Here is a 17,895-nt window from a genome sequence, read left to right as displayed (position 1 = left end):
TCCCTTAAAATAAAATTAAAACAATTGATAGAAATACATAGAAAGTGAAAACAACCCCTTACCATCGCGATGACGCCATCATCCGCTGCCCCCTCTCTGTCTTTCCATTACAAGATGTACATTTAAATGTCACAGTAGGGTTTAGGGTTTACGCGATGTTCCTTTTATTAAAAAAATGTCGCAGTAAATGAGTATTTCAATATGATAATGATTAAGGCCTCTTTGTTTTAGTAAGGACCCATTTGCAATAATTAGATATCTTGCAGGGGCTTCCATGGGTTCAAGAGAAGTTCCAGTTTTAGGGAGAGAGAGGAAGGACCGGTGGAGTGACCAAATTGGTTATAATACCTCCAGGTCTAACACATACAACATGATTGAAAGACTTGCTATGGGTTTGATGCTTGCAGGATTGAGTAAATTGCTATGCACGTTATAAACAAATTGAAATGGGATTTGGGTCTTATTCACTGTATTGTTTGTGGAAGAAAAGAGCTTGCTTTGGCACAATTGGAGAAAAGGGCAATGATAAGATGTGATCTGATTGCAAATATACAGAGACAAAGGAATGGAATAAGAGGAAGGGGCGGCAGCCGTGGGAGGCAGAGCGACGGCAGAGGATTGAGTGTGAGCGATTGTTGCTGGGAAAATTTCTCTGCTAATTGTTTTTTTAATTTCCAAGGATAAAATTGGAGTTTCAAATCTAGCTAGAACAAAAAGTTTAATTTCTTATAAAAATAATACACATGGCAAATTTTGAGTGGAAGTATCACCAGCTGACGTGGTGATACCATACTATTCTATAATTTCTATCTTAGGACAGGCATTTCCTTTTTATAGACTTGAAATGAGTTTACTAGTAAAGAAAAAAAATTATTTTCATCAAATGAGGGGAATATTAAATGATGGGTGGGATTTGCATTAAGAATAGAATTGTGTGTTGCTCTGGGAATTTTAAGCACCGCAAATTGGGTTGTATCTGGGGAACATAATAACGATGGGACTTGACTTTCGAATCTCTGGAGAAAATTAAGTGCGAATAGTTCATTGTCTGCAGTAGGCATATAAAATGCAGAACAGCAACAAATAAATATAATATGTTTGTTTGACAGGAAAAACAACTTGAAGTAATTTCCATTTTTTTTTTTGTAGGAGACATGTTTATGTACTCTTGATACAAGCAATTTTAGGGAGGGAGAAATCGAACTTAAAAACATGGTGGAGGAATACATACTCTGCTAGAAATAGTTATCCAAAGTGCAATACAAGTGACCAACAAGTCATCGATTTAGGGATATCTCTCTTATCAACATCAAAACAGATCACATATAGATCCTTGGTGATTTATAAATGGTAGAAACAGAGAGACGAACCAAACATACAGAAAATATTGACTAACTTAATTAGATATACAGCTCAAATTTATTCTAGAAAACAAGAGCAACAAAATTTTTCTTTTCCCATGATCATGATTGGGAACTTGTAGAATCATCAACAGGATGATGGTATCTGTTGAAAAACCACATAGAATCGGCTTTCACTGCAACTCCATCGTCGTTCCGGTGCCAACTGTAGAAGGCATGAGTTCGGTTCTTGATGTCGAAAATGGCATGACCAAAACTGGCCTCTCTATAAGCTGAGTAATCTGGCTGTGGCTCCCTCATACTGCACAAGAAAACAAAAAACATTCATAGATTAAAGTATGCAATGCTAACAAATAGGAAAGCATTGAACCATAAAAGATCATGTACTTACTTGGTTGCCAAGCCTTCAATATTTCCTCCATCTCCAATGGTAATGTACACTGGCGCAGATTGATCTTTCACCACCGGAGAGCACTTTCCATTTTCAATATTATAGGCAATATTCGATACACGTTCCTGTGATACACACAAATTGCTTATCAGAAAAAGGAAGATGAATACAGTTTTCTTGATGTCAGCATTTCAGTCAAACACTTCTCCTCAAAAGGGTTTCATGTACTAATTTGTCAAACATTAAAGCGTTCCATAAAAGGGATTGATCTGTTTCAAAAAGTTTATTTTGAGCACTTACAGATCGTTCGTAGGCATGGACATGACCAGCAAAGACTACGTCAACCTTGTGCTGCACGAACCACGACTCAAACATGACTCTCATGCTCTCTCCTTCCATGTAATGATAGTTGTAGCTGTTGTACCATGGGGAATGCAGTAAGACAATCAACCATGGTGTCTCACTCCTGTTAACTTTTGGTAGCTCCTGCTCAAGCCATTGGTACTGAGGAGTGTATTGACCTTGAGAACAACGAAATGATATGTTAAATGAGACTGTTGCAGCAGCCAATTTAACAAAGACATTAATGTACTGAAGTTTTCACTAACAAGTTAGAATTGATTGGATGTTACATGGACATAAGAAATTTCAACTCAGTTTTCAGGATAATTTGAAAGCAAAAAGTCTCCAATCATTTAAAACAAAGTCATTAGAAAATATGATAAGGATATCATTTCCATATAATGTGAAAGTGATTTATATGATGTAATAATCTGCAAAGATGAACAAAGTTTGATTTACAGTATAACAATCTCTCACATGCCATGAAAGCAACAACTAAGTATTTCAAATTGATTTAACAAATGCTGCAAGTATCTAGTTATGTCATTGCCAAATTACTTCACAGACATCAATTTTAACAAATTTGCAGATGCCAAGGTAACATATTAGACAGTCCGAAGAGAACATGTTTTACACTCCTAGAATTTTCATATCGTATACTGCATATATGTGTAGGTGCCTTGAGAGCCAGTCATGTAAATACAGTAGGGGAAAAAAAAAAGTACCATAAGCTGTATATGAAGACAAGACTATGATGTATGCTGAAGCTCTCTTGATTGAGTAAAAAAAAGGGGCAGGGCTCCCTGATGCTTTGTGTGGGACATTATACCGGTGAGTGTACGGCTTGAAAGGTTTGTATTCACCCTGCAACAAAAAGTATAAATCTTCTCTTAGAAAACACTTTTCCAATGACATTTTGGAACTAGAATTCACCTCTCTAGATATGGAAAATGAGAGCTTAAGATTAGCTATGAAATGCTTACAATTTCTGGAGCATAATCAATCTCATGGTTCCCTGCAGTCCAAATCCAAGGTTGATAAGCAGCACTTCTCTCAATGAATCTTCCAAATGTATCCCACTTAACATTGTCATGATTGGGATGATTATCTGCATAAGAGAGGTCTCCAAGGTTCAAAACTGTTTGTCCTTTAAGTGGGTTTTCTTCATAGTGAGTAAGTGTCAAGTTTGAATCAAAGGTTTGGCCCAAATCCCCTGCAAATAAAAGACAAATGGTAAGTCAAATTTACAAGTAGTCAAATAGCCAATTTGCCTTGTAAATGAATCAAAAGAATGAAATTACTTTTGGATCACAATGCTAAAAGTTAACCATTCTGTTTTGGTTATTAAATAAATAAATTACTTACCCATGAGACCAAATGTATAAGTGACATCTGGCCCAACTTCAGGAGGAGTTACAAACCAGAACAGCCTCTCAGTGTGCCCAATTCCTACCACATAGTAATATTTGGTATTGTACTGCCCAAATTTATATATTATTAGTTCATAATTTCAGTCAGCAAATTATTTATAGAACAAAAAGAACAAAGAAAAAGAGGAAAAACAGAAAGGCAGATTGAAATTTACCTCTAAGTTTCTGATGGTACAGTGGTGAACGTAACCAGAAGTGTAATCATGGTATGTATAGGTTTTAGCTTTGCCTTCAGCCATCCTTTTCTTTTGACCTTCACTCCAGAAAAGCACTTTGCTGGAGCCTTTTTCATCCACAGTGACCCATGACACAATCATGGCCTTTCCCTTGTGGTCTCCTTGTGTTATATGAACCTTAGATCAAGAACACGCACATATCATACAATTAAACAAAGTTAAGCTAACAAAATCATCAAGAAGAAAATCAAACGTGTGAAGCAAGCCATAAATCTTGAAAAACAAGACCACATAAAAATATGAAGGTTCAAGTAAATAAGAGGTCTCTCTCCTATACAACATTTATTGACCACATGTCTCGTACTTGTATAGGCCGGACTCGATGATATCTTCAGATAATGTGGTACAAATAAGTCACATCATTAAGCTACAACTGACTAGAGATAGAGAGAGATAGGGGAGATATATACTTGTTGAGGTGCATTATAGCCATGAGGGACTTGAAAGGCATCACTTTCATAAGGCATATCAACAGTCTTCTCAGCTTTCCTCACAAAAGGGCTTGTTATACCTCCATTGCAAACCACAGCCAAGTTCAAAACCAAACCCAAAACTACCAACCTAGCTACCCTTGAAGAAGTAGAAACAGACGCTAAGCTCACCACACCCATCTTGGTCATAATATTACTCAAGGCACCCTCACACCCTACACAAATTCCATTGCGCTCAGCAAAATCATGCTCCTTTTATAGACACATAAAAATTAATTTAATTTAAATAAAGAAAATCTAAAGTTTATCAGGAAATATGGGGAATATTATTCAGAGCTGTATAGGAATATGCACATTTCTAAGGCTAAACGGATTTGGATTTGCATGGTTTTCTATTTATTTTTAACATGTGTACTTATTCTTCTGGGAATTTTAGTTGAGTTGTGCTTCTTTTGGGATCGGAAATAGTGATTGTATACAGTTGGACTTCGGAGTTCTGTGTGAATGAAACGTATCTATTCTTGGATTGGAGCAATCAAAATATAACAATAGCTGGTTTACCATAGCATATTAAACAAAAAGAAAAAAGTCGTAATCTGTTATGAACTTAGATGTAATGGATGCCTACCATAGCATATTATACCATACCAAGAATTACCTACCATGACTCACCCCAATGACTCATCATTGTAATTATACAATATTAGTAAATAGTGTAATCCATATGCCTATAAATACAAGGCATCAACTATGAATGAAGAACAAGAATATAGAAAAGATGAAGCTGACGGTGGAGCTCTTGATAATCATTGTTTCCTTCCTCTAAATTCTCTCCAAATTTTTCCTAGTTTTACAACACGTTATCAGCAGGGATATCTCTCAAATACCAACTGAGTTTTTCGATCAAACCCTCTGCTTCTTTACCTTTCTATCTCAAGCTTTAGTTGCTAACCTCTGCAACTATAAATATCTGCTCTAAAACATATCTACAGACATACCAGAGAAGAAAGGGTTAAAAGAAAATAAACTAACCAAACCAAAAAAACAAGAGAGCTTGGAGAGAGGAGAAAAAGTTGTCGTTTGGAGATGGAGTGATGCAAGGTCCGACGAGTATTTGGCTCTATAGAAGGCTACTGCACAAAACAACTAAAAGGATTGTTGGTAACTATTTAAGAGATATGGCAGGTGAAAAACAATATTGTGTGGGGGACAGACGTGATATTCTCTAGCAGACTAGCACTAAGAAAGAACCCACCGAAGTGTGTTAAAGCTGCAGAAAGTCATACTTCTATATATTAATATACATGCACATATCTTTCTTTATGCTTTTATTAATAATTCATGAAAGGTCATGGCTACAATCATCATGAAATGGTAGAAACAAGAAATGGATTATCAGGGACCATTTATGATCAATAACACCCGAAGATCTTGATCCTCAATATATATAATGAAGGGCCAGAAGTCCCTAAATTCATCTACATCTAAAAAAGGTCAGAAGATCCTTTTATATTAAGTGGTGGTTTTATCCCCACATTTATTTATTTTTATTTAAAGTATAGAGTAGAATTAGTATCCACACAATCACATTTATTTTGCCGTACATTTACTTTATTATTTAAAGTATGGTGCGGAATTAATGTCCATATAGCAAGCAATTTACTTTATGAATTTATTTTACCGCACATTCACCTTTATTTAAAGTATGGCGCGAATTTATCGTCCATACCGGCAATATTTATTTTGAGAATTTATTTTACAAGTTCATTATGATGAATAGTATATCGTGCAAGAAATCGGAACCTGAAGTTCCTTGACCATCATTATACAACTACATGAGGACCTGAAGATCCTTAATGATGAAATAATATGAGAGCTGGCAGTCTCTCCAAAACTATATTTGTGAAAAAGTGATCGGATGTGAAGATCCTTCACATGTAAACCAGGGCATGAAGCTCCTTGATAATATAACAGTGTCGTACACATGAATAGTAAATATACTTGCAAATACATGAATAGTAACCATTTTGGATGAACCATTACTATATACAAAAGGGGACCTACAGTTCCTTAAACTCATAAAAGAACAATTAAACTATTTATTTTACATCAGTTTAATTATTGTCCTACTTTTATTATTGTATTTTATTTATTTCATTTGATCAATATTTTATATGTATGGATCAGAAATTCAAAATATGACATGAAGTTCAAACATCTTAGTTATGATGTTTAATTACGAGTAATCCAAAACCAGAAGTTTTGAGTACATTTACATAAATGTAAATCTGGAGTTCAAAGCACAACTATTAATTCATTATTGAATTCACATGTTCGAACCTGAAGCTTCGAATATAAGAAACTAAATTTTCATAAATATCATGAACATGAAGTTCATTGGTTATGAGTGCTTTTTGGTCACTCATAAGAAATTATAAGATCAAGTTTTACAAAGAACCTGAAGTTTCTTGGTCACTCATATTATTTCAAAAATGAACCAGAAGTTCATATGATTTAAAGATTTAGTGGATGCTATGTTCATATTATTATGGAGAATTGGAACTTGCAATTCTATCTTACAAAGGAGAAAAATTACATAACCAAGATTGCAGCAAATGTTTAGTGCCTCAGAATTTAGGCATCTACAGGAAAATTTTTGTGTTCCTCATGTGTATTTTCTGTAGGAACCTGCAACAACAGAAACAAGTGCCTCCAAATCTTTATTTCTTTTGTCAAGTCTTCTGATTTTTTGATCAGCATCACTGAGCATCCTCCGCAGTGTTATGACTTGTGATCTAAGTGCTTGAACTTCTTGGGATCTGGGCAGCAGCCGTTGTCCCAAATTGGTAATTGATGCAGCATACTACAAGCTAGCAACCAGAGAGTCATTGACAGCACCACTGGTTGGAATGTAATCCTGCAGCTGCTTTCTTGAAGCGGAAGTCACCAAGCTCTATTCCTATCATTTTATGTTTATTTTATTTGTGATGTAATTAGAACCATTGGATCATAGTCCAGGTGGATTCTCTAGCTTAGATTTGGGATGACAAGTGTAAACACCTCATAGGGTGACAGCTGCAATTCGGTTAGAGAAGAATCTCTCTCCTCTCTCCTCTACCGAGTACACTATGTAAGCCAACTGTTTGTGAAAATGCAATAGAACAGTCCCTTCTCATTTTTCTCTTCTTCTCTGCAAATTCTCCATTTCTCCAAAAATATACAAAACAACCATAGAATTCTAACACCACTGTCTGATCTCACTGCTAACAATATTTGCTCATGGGGAGCAATATTCAAATCCAAATTATTCGATCTGACCTTTGAGGTATTTTTGTTTATGAAAAGATTCACTTCTTATCATTTTACTCTTTACTGAATTTACGGATTGTCTTATTGAGAATTTTGTCAAAAGTTAATCTAACGGATTTGAGACTAACATGTGGTTTTCTATATTCTTATTTTTGCTATATATATTCCCTACTCATGGACAGTATTATAATACCCCTTGTTGCTGCTTTCTAAACAAAGGATGAGATACCTACTTGAATTCTCTCGACAGCACTTGGCGTGCTTAGAAATCCTGAAGATTTCCATGGAAGGAAGATTATCTTTGATCAAGAGACCTTTAGAAGCAAGATTATCTTTGATCATGATCCACTACTTTGTTAGGGTAGTCGTTCGATCATGGATCAGCCTCGTTCACTGAGCTTCCGGGTCAATGTATGGTAGAAGAGAGGTATCAGAGATCCATATGCTTCATGGATCAGAATATGGAACATGGTATGTTCTGATCTAAACATATTAATTCTCTTCATCTCTCTCTTCACTTATCAAGAGTTACATTTATTTTGAAGAAAACTATCCTCAAGAGAAATCTTGTTGGGCTTACAGAGTTTTATGGTAGTTGGAAGTTTATGAAAGCAAATGATTGATACTTATTGTATTGTGTCGTAAGCATATTTGCACCCCTTCTTGTTAAGAAACAGAAGTTCTATGCTTTGTAATAATTTATACGATGATTATATTAAGTAAACCAGCAGATTCTGCAATATATTGTCTTGTTTATTTTAAATGCATTTTACTAGCAAGGTTTTTAACGATGCAGATTCCATGCATGGTGGATGCCTACCATGGCATATTATACCATACCTAGAATTACCTACCATGACTCACCCCAATGACTCGTCATTGTAATTATACAATATTAGTAAATAGTGTAATCCATATGCCTATAAATACAAGGCATCAACTATGAATGAAGAACAAGAATAGAAAAGACGAAGCTGACGGTGGAGCTCTTGATAATCATTGTTTCCTTCCTCTAAATTCTCTCCAAATTTTTCCTGTTTTTCTAAATGGAAATTTGATGGAGAAATATATATATATATATATATATATATATATATAACAAATTTCACATACAAATGTTTCCATAAACTTCTAACGTGTATTGGTGACGGACGATTATTGTGAGAAAGACGTTGCATAGACCTATTATATGATGCTCCCATATTAGTTTGCTAGGTGACCAAATGATAGAAATATAGCGAGACCAAAAAACACATAAGCATTTATGTATATGAATCAACCTTTAGCCTACCAACATCCACAGAAAATATTGACTAACTTAATAAGATATACATCTGAATTTATTCTCGAAAACAAGAGCAACAAAATTTATCTTTTCCCATGATCATGATTGGGAACTTGTAGAATCATCAACAGGATGGTGGTATCTGTTGAAAAACCACATAGAATCGGCTTTCACTGCAACTCCATCGTCGTTCCGGTGCCAACTGTAGAAGGCATGAGTTCGGTTCTTGAGGTCGAAAATGGCATGACCAAAACTGGCCTCTCTATAAGCTGAGTAAGCTGGCTGTGGCTCCCTCATACTGCACCAGAAACAAAAAACATTAATAGATTAAAGTATGCAATGCTAACAAATAGGAAAGCATTTTACCCTAAAAGATTATGTCCTTACTTGGTTGCCAAGCCTTCAATATTTCCTCCATCTCCAATGGTAATGTACACCGGCGCAGATTGATCTTTCACCACCGGAGAGCACTTTCCATTTTCAATGTTATAGGCAATATTCGATACACGTTCCTGTGATACACACAAATTGCTTATCAGAAAAAGGAAGATGAATACAGTTTTCTTGATATCAGCATTTCAGTCAAACACTTCTCCTAAAAAGGGTTTCATGTACTAATTTGTCAAACATTAAAGCGTTCCATAAAAGGGATTGATCTGTTTCAAAAAGTTTATTTTGAGCACTTACAGATCGTTCGTAGGCATGGACATGACCAGCAAAGACTACGTCAACCTTGTGCTGCACGAACCACGACTCAAACATGACTCTCATGCTCTCTCCTTCCATGTAATGATAGTTGTAGCTGTTGTACCATGGGGAATGCAGTAAGACAATCAACCATGGTGTCTCACTCCTGTTAACTTTTGGTAGCTCCTGCTCAAGCCATTGGTACTGAGGAGTGTATTTACCTTGAGAACAAGGAAATGATATGTTAAATGGGACTTTTTGCAGCAGCCAATTTAACAAAGACATTAATGTACAGAAGATTTCACTAACAAGTTAGAATTGATTGGATGTTACATGGACAGAAGTTTCAGCTCAGTTTTCAGGATAATTTGGAAGCAAAAAGTCTCCAATCATTTAAAACAAAGTCATTAGAAAATATGACAAGGATATTATTTCCATATGATGTGAAAGTAATTTATATGATGTAATCTGCAGAGATGAACAAAATTTTATTTACAGTATAACAATCTCTCACATGCCATGAAAGCAATAACTAAGTATTTCAACTTGAGGGGGGGAAAGCAGAAACATGAGTTGATTTGACAAATGCAGCAAGTATCTAGTTATGTCATCGCCAAATTACTTCACTGACGGTGATTTTAACAAATTTGCAGATGCCAAGTTAACATATTAGACAGTCAGAAAAGAGCATGTTTTACATTCCTAGAATTTTCATATCGTATACTGCATATATGTGTAGTGTAGGTGCCTTGAGAGCCAGTCATGTAAATACAGTAGGGTAAAAAATGTACCATAAGCTGTATATGAAGACAAGACTATGATGTATGCTGAAGCTCTCTTGATTGAGTAAAAAAAAGGGGCAGGGCTCCCTGATGCTTTGTGTGGGACATTATACCGGTGAGTGTATGGCTTGAAAGGTTTGTATTCACCCTACAACAAAAAGTACCAATCTTCTCTTAGAAAACACTTTTCCAATGACATTTTGGAACTAGAATTCACCTCTCTAGATATGGAAAATGAGAGCTTAAGATTAGCTATGAAATGCTTACAATTTCTGGAGCATAATCAATCTCATGGTTCCCTGCAGTCCAAATCCAAGGTTGATAAGCAGCACTTCTCTCAATGAATCTTCCAAATGTATCCCACTTAACATTGTCATGATTGGGATGATTATCTGCATAAGAGAGGTCTCCAAGGTTCAAAACTGTTTGTCCTTTAAGTGGGTTTTCTTCATAGTGAGTAAGTGTCAAGTTTGAATCAAAGGTTTGGCCCAAATCCCCTGCAAATGAGAGCCGAATGGCAAGTCAAATTTACAAGTAATCAAATAGCCAAATTTGCCTTGTAAATTAATCAAAAGCATGAAATTACTTTTGGATCACAATGCTAAAAGTTACTGTTCTGTTTTGGTTATTAAATAAATAAAATGCTTACTTACCCATGAGACCAAATGTGTAAGGGACATCTGGCCCAACTTCAGGAGGAGTTACAAACCAGAACAGCCTCACAGTGTGCCCAATTCCAACCGCATAGTAATATTTGGTATTGTACTGCCCAAAATAATATATTATTAGTTCATAATTTCAGCCAGCAAATTATTTACAGAAAAAAAAGAGGAAAACCAGAAAGGCAGATTGAAATTTACCTCTAAGTTTCTGATGGTACAGTGGTGAATGTAACCAGAAGTGTAATCATGGTATGTATATGTTTTAGCTTTGCCTTCAGCCATCCTTTTCTTTTGACCTTCACTCCAGAAAAGCACTTTGCTGGAGCCTTTTTCATCCACAGTGACCCATGACACAATCATGGCCTTTCCCTTGTGGTCTCCTTGTGTTATATGAACCTTAGATCAAGAACACGCACATATCATACAATTAAACAAAGTTAAGCTAACAAAATCATCAAGAAGAAAATCAAACGTGTGAAGCAAGCCATAAATCTTGAAAAACAAGACCACATAAAAATATGAAGGTTCAAGTAAATAAAAGGTCTTGTGTGTTTCCACAGTAAAAACGGTTGCCCACAAAAAAGAGAAATATATCTCTCCATATGACAATTATTGATATCATGTCTCATACTCGTATAGGAGGCGAGACTCGGTGATGTCATCAGATAATGTGGTACAAATAAGTCACATCATTAAGCTACAACTGACTAGAGAGAAGAGAGAGATGGGCGAGATATGTACTTGTTGAGGTGCATTATAGCCATGAGGGACTTGAAAGGCATCACTTTCATAAGGCATATCAATAGTCTTCTCAGCTTTCCTCACAAAAGGGCTTGTGATACCTCCATTGCAAACCACAGCCAAGTTCAAAACCAAACCCAAAACTACAAAACTAGCTACACTTGAAGAAGTAGAAGCAGACGCTAAGCTCACCACACCCATCTTGGTCATAATATTACTCAAGGCACCCTCAAACCCTACACAAATTCCATTGCGCTCAGCAAAATCATGCTCCTTTTATAGACACATAAAAAATAATTTAATTTAATTTGATCAAAAAATAATAATGATTTAATTTAAATAGAGAAAATCTAAAGTTTAAGGGATTTGGATTTGCATGGTTTTCTATTTATTTTTAACATGTGTACTTATTCTTCTGGGAATTTTAGTTGAGTTGTGCTTCTTTTGGGATCGGAAATAGTGATTGGTTACAGTTGGACTTCGGAGTTCTGTGTGAATGAAACGTATCTATTCTTGGATTGGAGCAATCAAAATATAAACAATAGCTGTTTTACAATAGGAGAGGTGTTTGGGTTGGGATTCGATTAAACAAAAAGAAAAAAGTTGTAATCCTCTTTCTAATCACTATACTTGGTTGTTGGAAGGAATCTTAACGCCCTAATCCTTTTCTGTTATGTAGAAAATAGTTGTAATTTGAAGGGAGATTCTTCAATAAGTAGTTAAGTTAAGGATTTGTTACATGTTTCTAATCTAGGGCGTTGAATTGCATTCAAGAGATTACCAACACATTTAATGAATGCAATCCAATGCCCAAGATTAGAAGTATGTAACTAAGCCTTACAGATATATGCACGGTGGTAATAGGTATTTGTCACTCTGGCGATATCACAAACCAATCAGATATTGTTATGTGAGAAAGTTAAAATGCATGACCATGTGTGATTGGATTTGGTAAGTTTTTATCCAATTCAAGATAGAATGAAAAGTAACAAAATCATTATGACTTATGATGACCACAAAAAGGGTTAAAAACAAAGCTAAGATTCCAAAAAATCTAGTTTTCTTATAAAAGTTCACCCCCTATCTAGCAATTTGTTATTTTCTAGGATAGCAAATTAGTGTCATCAAATCATTATCTCAACAATCCAAACATCCCTTGAAGCCTTCCAAACTTAAAACCAAATCCTAAAATGTAGCAGAACAAATTGGCAATGTTTATTGTATGATAAATTGATAACTTCCACGCTAAAGACCTGTTAGTTTGCAAGCAATTGATACAGATTGTTTTGCCATTCTTGATAGCCCACCACAACTCAAACAAACACATCAGCCTAACTGTTTATGACCTCATAATTTAACAAGTCCAGTTAAAACATAGCATGACAAATGGAGAAAACCCAATCCAACTATCATTCTAAATTATATTTTCATCAATCGCTCATGTACGCGTGTGTAGAATATTATGACCAAATTACAATTTTGGTTTCCGTAGCTTGGCCTAATTTTCTCTTAAGTATATAGAGTTTAAAAAAATTGCTATCGTACCCCTCTAAAGAGGTTTGGTTTGAAATTGAAGTTTCCACTTTAAGTTCCATGCGAGCACTAAATTAGAAACTAAACCAAATTATATGAGATAGCAACTTTCTAAACTATAAGAAATCAGGCCAAACTATGAGGATAGAAAATGTAATTTTCAATCCTTATCAATCGTTGATATCTATAAATTTTATTGTAATTTACATTTTCTATCCTTATCAATCGTTGATATCTATAAATTTTATTGTAATTCTCATATACATTAATTTCATTGATCCTACAAGTGAATGAATCTCGAAATTAACCTCTTTCATTGTCCATCACTCGGTTGATATCGAAAACAAACCTCTTCCATCACAAATTTCTCCGCAATATTTCATTCACCACCCTATTTCCCCTCTGTTTCTTATTATTTTCTCCAACAAAACAACAAAACAATCATCTTCAAGCCAGAAAACAAAAAACAGAACAAAAAAAAACCCAAAAAAACAAAAACAAAACAATATCTAACCCAATTACAATTCAAAACCAAAAAGCAATGCAAGGCACTATCCAACTACCATTCAAGTCCCACACTCCAACACCGCCACGTTTCCCGTCTCCATTCGCCCGCCCATTACCCACTCCCGTAAGCAAACACCCCAAAACTATCGCCTACACGACACCAGTAAAATATATCTCATCTCAGAAAATCTAAACCGTCCATCATACTCGATCATTGGTGGGACACTCTGTGAACCGTGCAGATATACGAAGTATTTAAACCCGACCGCAGAGGATTATACACCTCCAAGGTCCTCGTCGACTTTATAAAGCAAAGCAAACCAAACTCTGAAGAACCAAAGCTACCAATCGGTCTCTGTAAAGATGGATCGCTATCTCTCTCTTCTTCTCGCATTCTCTCTCTTGATCGTCTCGCGTGCGCAATCGGACGGCGCAGATCCGCTGATTAGGCAAGTGGTCGACGGCGGCGATGATCACCAGCACGACCATCGGCTCGGAGCCGAACACCACTTCTCGCTCTTCAAGCACCAATTCGGCAAGTCGTACGCGACCCAGGAGGAGCACGACTACAGGTTCGAAGTGTTCAAGGCGAACCTGCGCCGAGCCGCGCGACACCAGAGGCTCGATCCGTCGGCTCAACACGGCGTGACTCGGTTCTCCGATATGACCCCGGCCGAGTTCCGAAAGAGTCAACTCGGACTCAGAGGGCTGAGGCTCCCTTCCGATGCCACCAAGGCTCCGATTCTTCCGACCGAGAATCTGCCTGAGGATTTTGATTGGAGGGATCGTGGAGCTGTCACCGCCGTTAAAAATCAGGTCTTTTTTTGCTTTTATTATAAAAAGTTATTTTTAAATTTTTAATTTGTTTGTTTATTTATTGGGTTATTTGGGTTTTTGTGAAATTAGGGCTCGTGCGGGTCGTGCTGGAGTTTCAGTACTACAGGAGCTTTAGAAGGTGCCCATTTTCTGGCGACTGGAGAGCTTGTGAGCCTCAGTGAGCAGCAGCTTGTGGATTGTGATCACGAGGTTTGACTTTTTCTTAAAAAAATTTAGAAGAATTATTATTTGGTGCTTCTGTTTATGAAGAAAATTGGGATTTGTATTGATTGATTGTTTGATTTTAATTGGCGTATACACGGTAATTAATAATTACGATTGTCCCTTTTTAGGGTATTTTTGTTGTCAGAATATTTCTTTCAATTGTCTTGTTCCAATTATCTCTGATTGTGGTCTCCATGTGAGACCCACGTGGAATCTGGATGACGATGAATAGTTAGCTTCTTCTTTCTGCTTGTCTTTGTCTCATGCTGACTCTGTCAGTACTGAAAGTCACAAACTGTAACTTTTTGATTGCATTTATACCAAAACCTGAGACGGTGTCTGTGTTTTCAATTTCATTTTTTTGGGTCAAAGTGTGTTTACATGTTCCTAAGTCTCAACACATGTCACAAAGAGAATGGAACAGATTAGAAATTGTAAAGATGTAGTAATTGTTCACGGAGTTGGGTTTTCTAATTTGCAGGAAATATACCTGTATATTGTAATTGTTGTGTCTGCTGTATGTTATATATGTTTTGGTTATTGCCTTATTGGTGTTCAGGGGTGACATGATAATACATTAACTGTGTGTTTTTTATTTTGGTTTTATTTAGTTAATGACAAATAAAATTGGTTTTTGTTTTAGCTATGATTACGAGATGTTGCAAGAAGTTATATTTGGATGTAGAAAGTTAAATGGTCATATATCTGCTTGCTGTGTTGAAGGATTTTTAATAGAATGTGTTCTTGCTGCTGAAATATTTTTATTGCTATTGTTTATCTTGATAATGCAGAAGCAGTTCAGTCGATTGGTGCTTGTGTCTTTATCCTTAATAGAAATGCATAATGAATGGTGCTTGTGTTTTAACAGTAGCACCATTAACAGATTGCCATTGTTTTGTTTGACTGTTTCATTCATTCAGTGATGTCCTAGAAAAAGGTTAGGTCCTTAAATTTATATTTCTTATGCGTTCTTTCTGAAAAACTTGCAGTGTGATCCAGAGGAGGCAGGTTCATGCGACTCTGGATGCAATGGCGGGCTCATGAACAGTGCCTTTGAGTATACACTCAAAGCTGGTGGACTAATGAAGGAAGAAGAATATCCATACACTGGTACTGATCGCGGAAGCTGCAAATTTGACAAAAGCAAAATTGCAGCAAAGGTTGCCAATTTCAGTGTTGTCTCCCTTGATGAAGAACAAATTGCTGCAAACCTTGTGAAAAATGGCCCTCTTGCAGGTAACTTGCATTTAATTTTGTGATTTCTGTTCTTTGCCTTGTTCTATTGTAAAGATATTTTATTTTTTCTGCTCATCTTCTCTTTATGATTTAAGAGCATTATAGAATACTGGTATGAGTTCCTGTAGTGGTTAATGCCTGTTATTAACTAGTACATTGTTCGAATGCAGTGGCTATCAACGCAGTGTTCATGCAAACATATGTTGGTGGAGTGTCATGCCCCTACATTTGCTCAAAGAGATTGGATCATGGGGTGTTGCTCGTGGGTTATGGTGCAGCTGGCTATTCTCCCATCAGAATGAAGGAGAAGCCATACTGGATCATAAAGAACTCATGGGGAGAGAACTGGGGAGAGAAGGGATTCTACAAAATCTGCAAGGGCCGTAATATCTGCGGTGTAGACTCCATGGTCTCAACTGTTGCTGCAGCATCTGTTGAGACCAACCCACAGTAGGCTTCAACCCCAACTTATAATTGCAGTTGGAATATCTGTGTGTAATGTATATACAAGTTCGGAGACATTTATTTGGGCAACTCCAATTGTTGTTGACACTGTCAGCTGTCAGCCTCGCAAAACATAAAACTAAACATAGCACCACCCATGTACTTTATAATTCTTGGGGTTTGCCGGAACAGCTTAAATGTCCTTTTTTATGTGTTGTTAATGCAAGTTCTTCCAACTTTATATATGGTTTATAACTATAGGGCAGCTAAATGAAAGAAAGGTCAATCCAACCCAGGTAGTTTTACTTTTCTTTATATTTTTCGAATAAAAAATATATAGAATAAAAAATGCAAATATATGTACCTGATTGAATTATATGACCAATAAATTGGGATTTTCTTGTAAGATATTTATTGTGTTGTGCTTTTTAAATTGAATAATCGAATTGTAAAGCTGCTATTCCGAAAGGAAATGTTTTCCTCTCTTTTCTTTTGGGGGGTAGAAATACCAGAAGGAAATGTTGCACCTTGAAAGCAAGATTGCTTCTAGTTTTGATTCTCTCTGGTACTGGGTCTTTTGCGTCATGCATTTTGTTACATTGGGCATGACTTGGCTACATGTTGATTTTGCCTGCACTTTCGTAACTGCTCAGTGTGCCACGAGTATTTTGCTCCTAAAAAGCAGTCACTGAATGAATGAAACATTGAAACACTAATTTTTATAAGTTGAGTTATAAATATTAAAAGGTTTCGTGCATTTACTCGCATTTAGTTTAATCTTAACAATCACAATAATCCAAAGATGTGTTAATGTTATTCTGCTTGCCGTCTTCGTCTTCTTGTCCAATTGTTGCTGATTTCTTTGCTTTTTATTCCTCCGACTTACAGGAAAACATGTCTATTAACTATATCTATGACAGGAAAAAAATAGGCAATTGATTAACCCATTGCACATCCCTCAAATTGTATTTTCCACCTTGTGCCCAGAACTTTTTTTCTTTTTCTTTTTTCTATCGAGAGGGATAATAATATATTAAACTCACACACATTATACGGATGCTAGGACTCGAACCCAAAACCTTTTTTGAAGGAACAATTGCTCTATATCTTTTCTGGAGGAGCAATTGGTCCAAACCTTTCCTCGGACTCGAACCTAAGCCCAAGATTTATTGCAAAAGAAATCTTACCACAAAAAGAAAGTTGAAAACTGAACAAACTGAAAAATGAGATATAATAAAGCAAAGAGCTGATATACGCGTGGATGACGCACATCAAAAAATAATGTTGAGGCTATTTGAATGTCAAATGAAGATTGTAGTATGAAAGATTGAGTTCGAATGAAGGAAAGGTTGGACTTTCCTTCTATTTGGAGAAGTGAAAAAAATTCAGAGGGGAAAGGTACATAAAATTCTACTATAATACTTTGTCCGTTCAGTACCAAAAAAAACATAAATAAGAAGCAGGGGGGTTTACAATT

The 17,895-nt window shown here is 36.0% G+C and overlaps 3 protein-coding genes across 3 annotated transcripts; 1 reads left to right on the top strand and 2 right to left on the bottom strand.

Annotated features, from left to right (window-relative positions):
* Positions 1-1,249: 1,249 nt before the first annotated feature.
* LOC117637559 (purple acid phosphatase 2-like) lies at positions 1,250-5,325 on the bottom strand. The gene is made up of 9 exons (XM_034372468.1): positions 5,224-5,325; positions 4,171-4,406; positions 3,680-3,877; positions 3,460-3,571; positions 3,078-3,307; positions 2,820-2,958; positions 2,053-2,273; positions 1,753-1,877; positions 1,250-1,662 (listed from the first exon to the last, which is right to left on the bottom strand). The coding sequence occupies exons 2-9, from the start codon at positions 4,378-4,380 to the stop codon at positions 1,464-1,466; spliced, it is 1,434 nt and encodes a 477-aa protein (XP_034228359.1). The 5' UTR covers positions 4,381-4,406; positions 5,224-5,325; the 3' UTR covers positions 1,250-1,463.
* Positions 5,326-8,884: 3,559 nt separating this feature from the next.
* On the bottom strand, positions 8,885-11,867 carry LOC117637564 (purple acid phosphatase 2-like). The gene is made up of 8 exons (XM_034372475.1): positions 11,658-11,867; positions 11,115-11,312; positions 10,908-11,019; positions 10,522-10,751; positions 10,264-10,402; positions 9,473-9,693; positions 9,173-9,297; positions 8,885-9,083 (listed from the first exon to the last, which is right to left on the bottom strand). Exons 1-8 carry the CDS (start codon positions 11,865-11,867, stop codon positions 8,885-8,887), a joined length of 1,434 nt encoding a protein of 477 aa, XP_034228366.1.
* A 2,006-nt stretch (positions 11,868-13,873) lies between these two features.
* Positions 13,874-16,663, top strand: LOC117636823 (cysteine protease RD19A-like). The gene is made up of 4 exons (XM_034371508.1): positions 13,874-14,513; positions 14,604-14,723; positions 15,728-15,974; positions 16,145-16,663. Exons 1-4 carry the CDS (start codon positions 14,061-14,063, stop codon positions 16,426-16,428), a joined length of 1,104 nt encoding a protein of 367 aa, XP_034227399.1. The 5' UTR covers positions 13,874-14,060; the 3' UTR covers positions 16,429-16,663.
* The last annotated feature ends 1,232 nt before the right edge of the window (positions 16,664-17,895 follow it).

Source organism: Prunus dulcis, chromosome 8 (genome assembly GCF_902201215.1).
Source record: "Prunus dulcis chromosome 8, ALMONDv2, whole genome shotgun sequence".
Lineage (NCBI taxonomy): Eukaryota > Viridiplantae > Streptophyta > Magnoliopsida > Rosales > Rosaceae > Prunus > Prunus dulcis.
The sequence above is the reverse complement of the archived record's forward strand: the minus strand, read 5'-3'. Positions and strand labels throughout refer to the sequence as shown.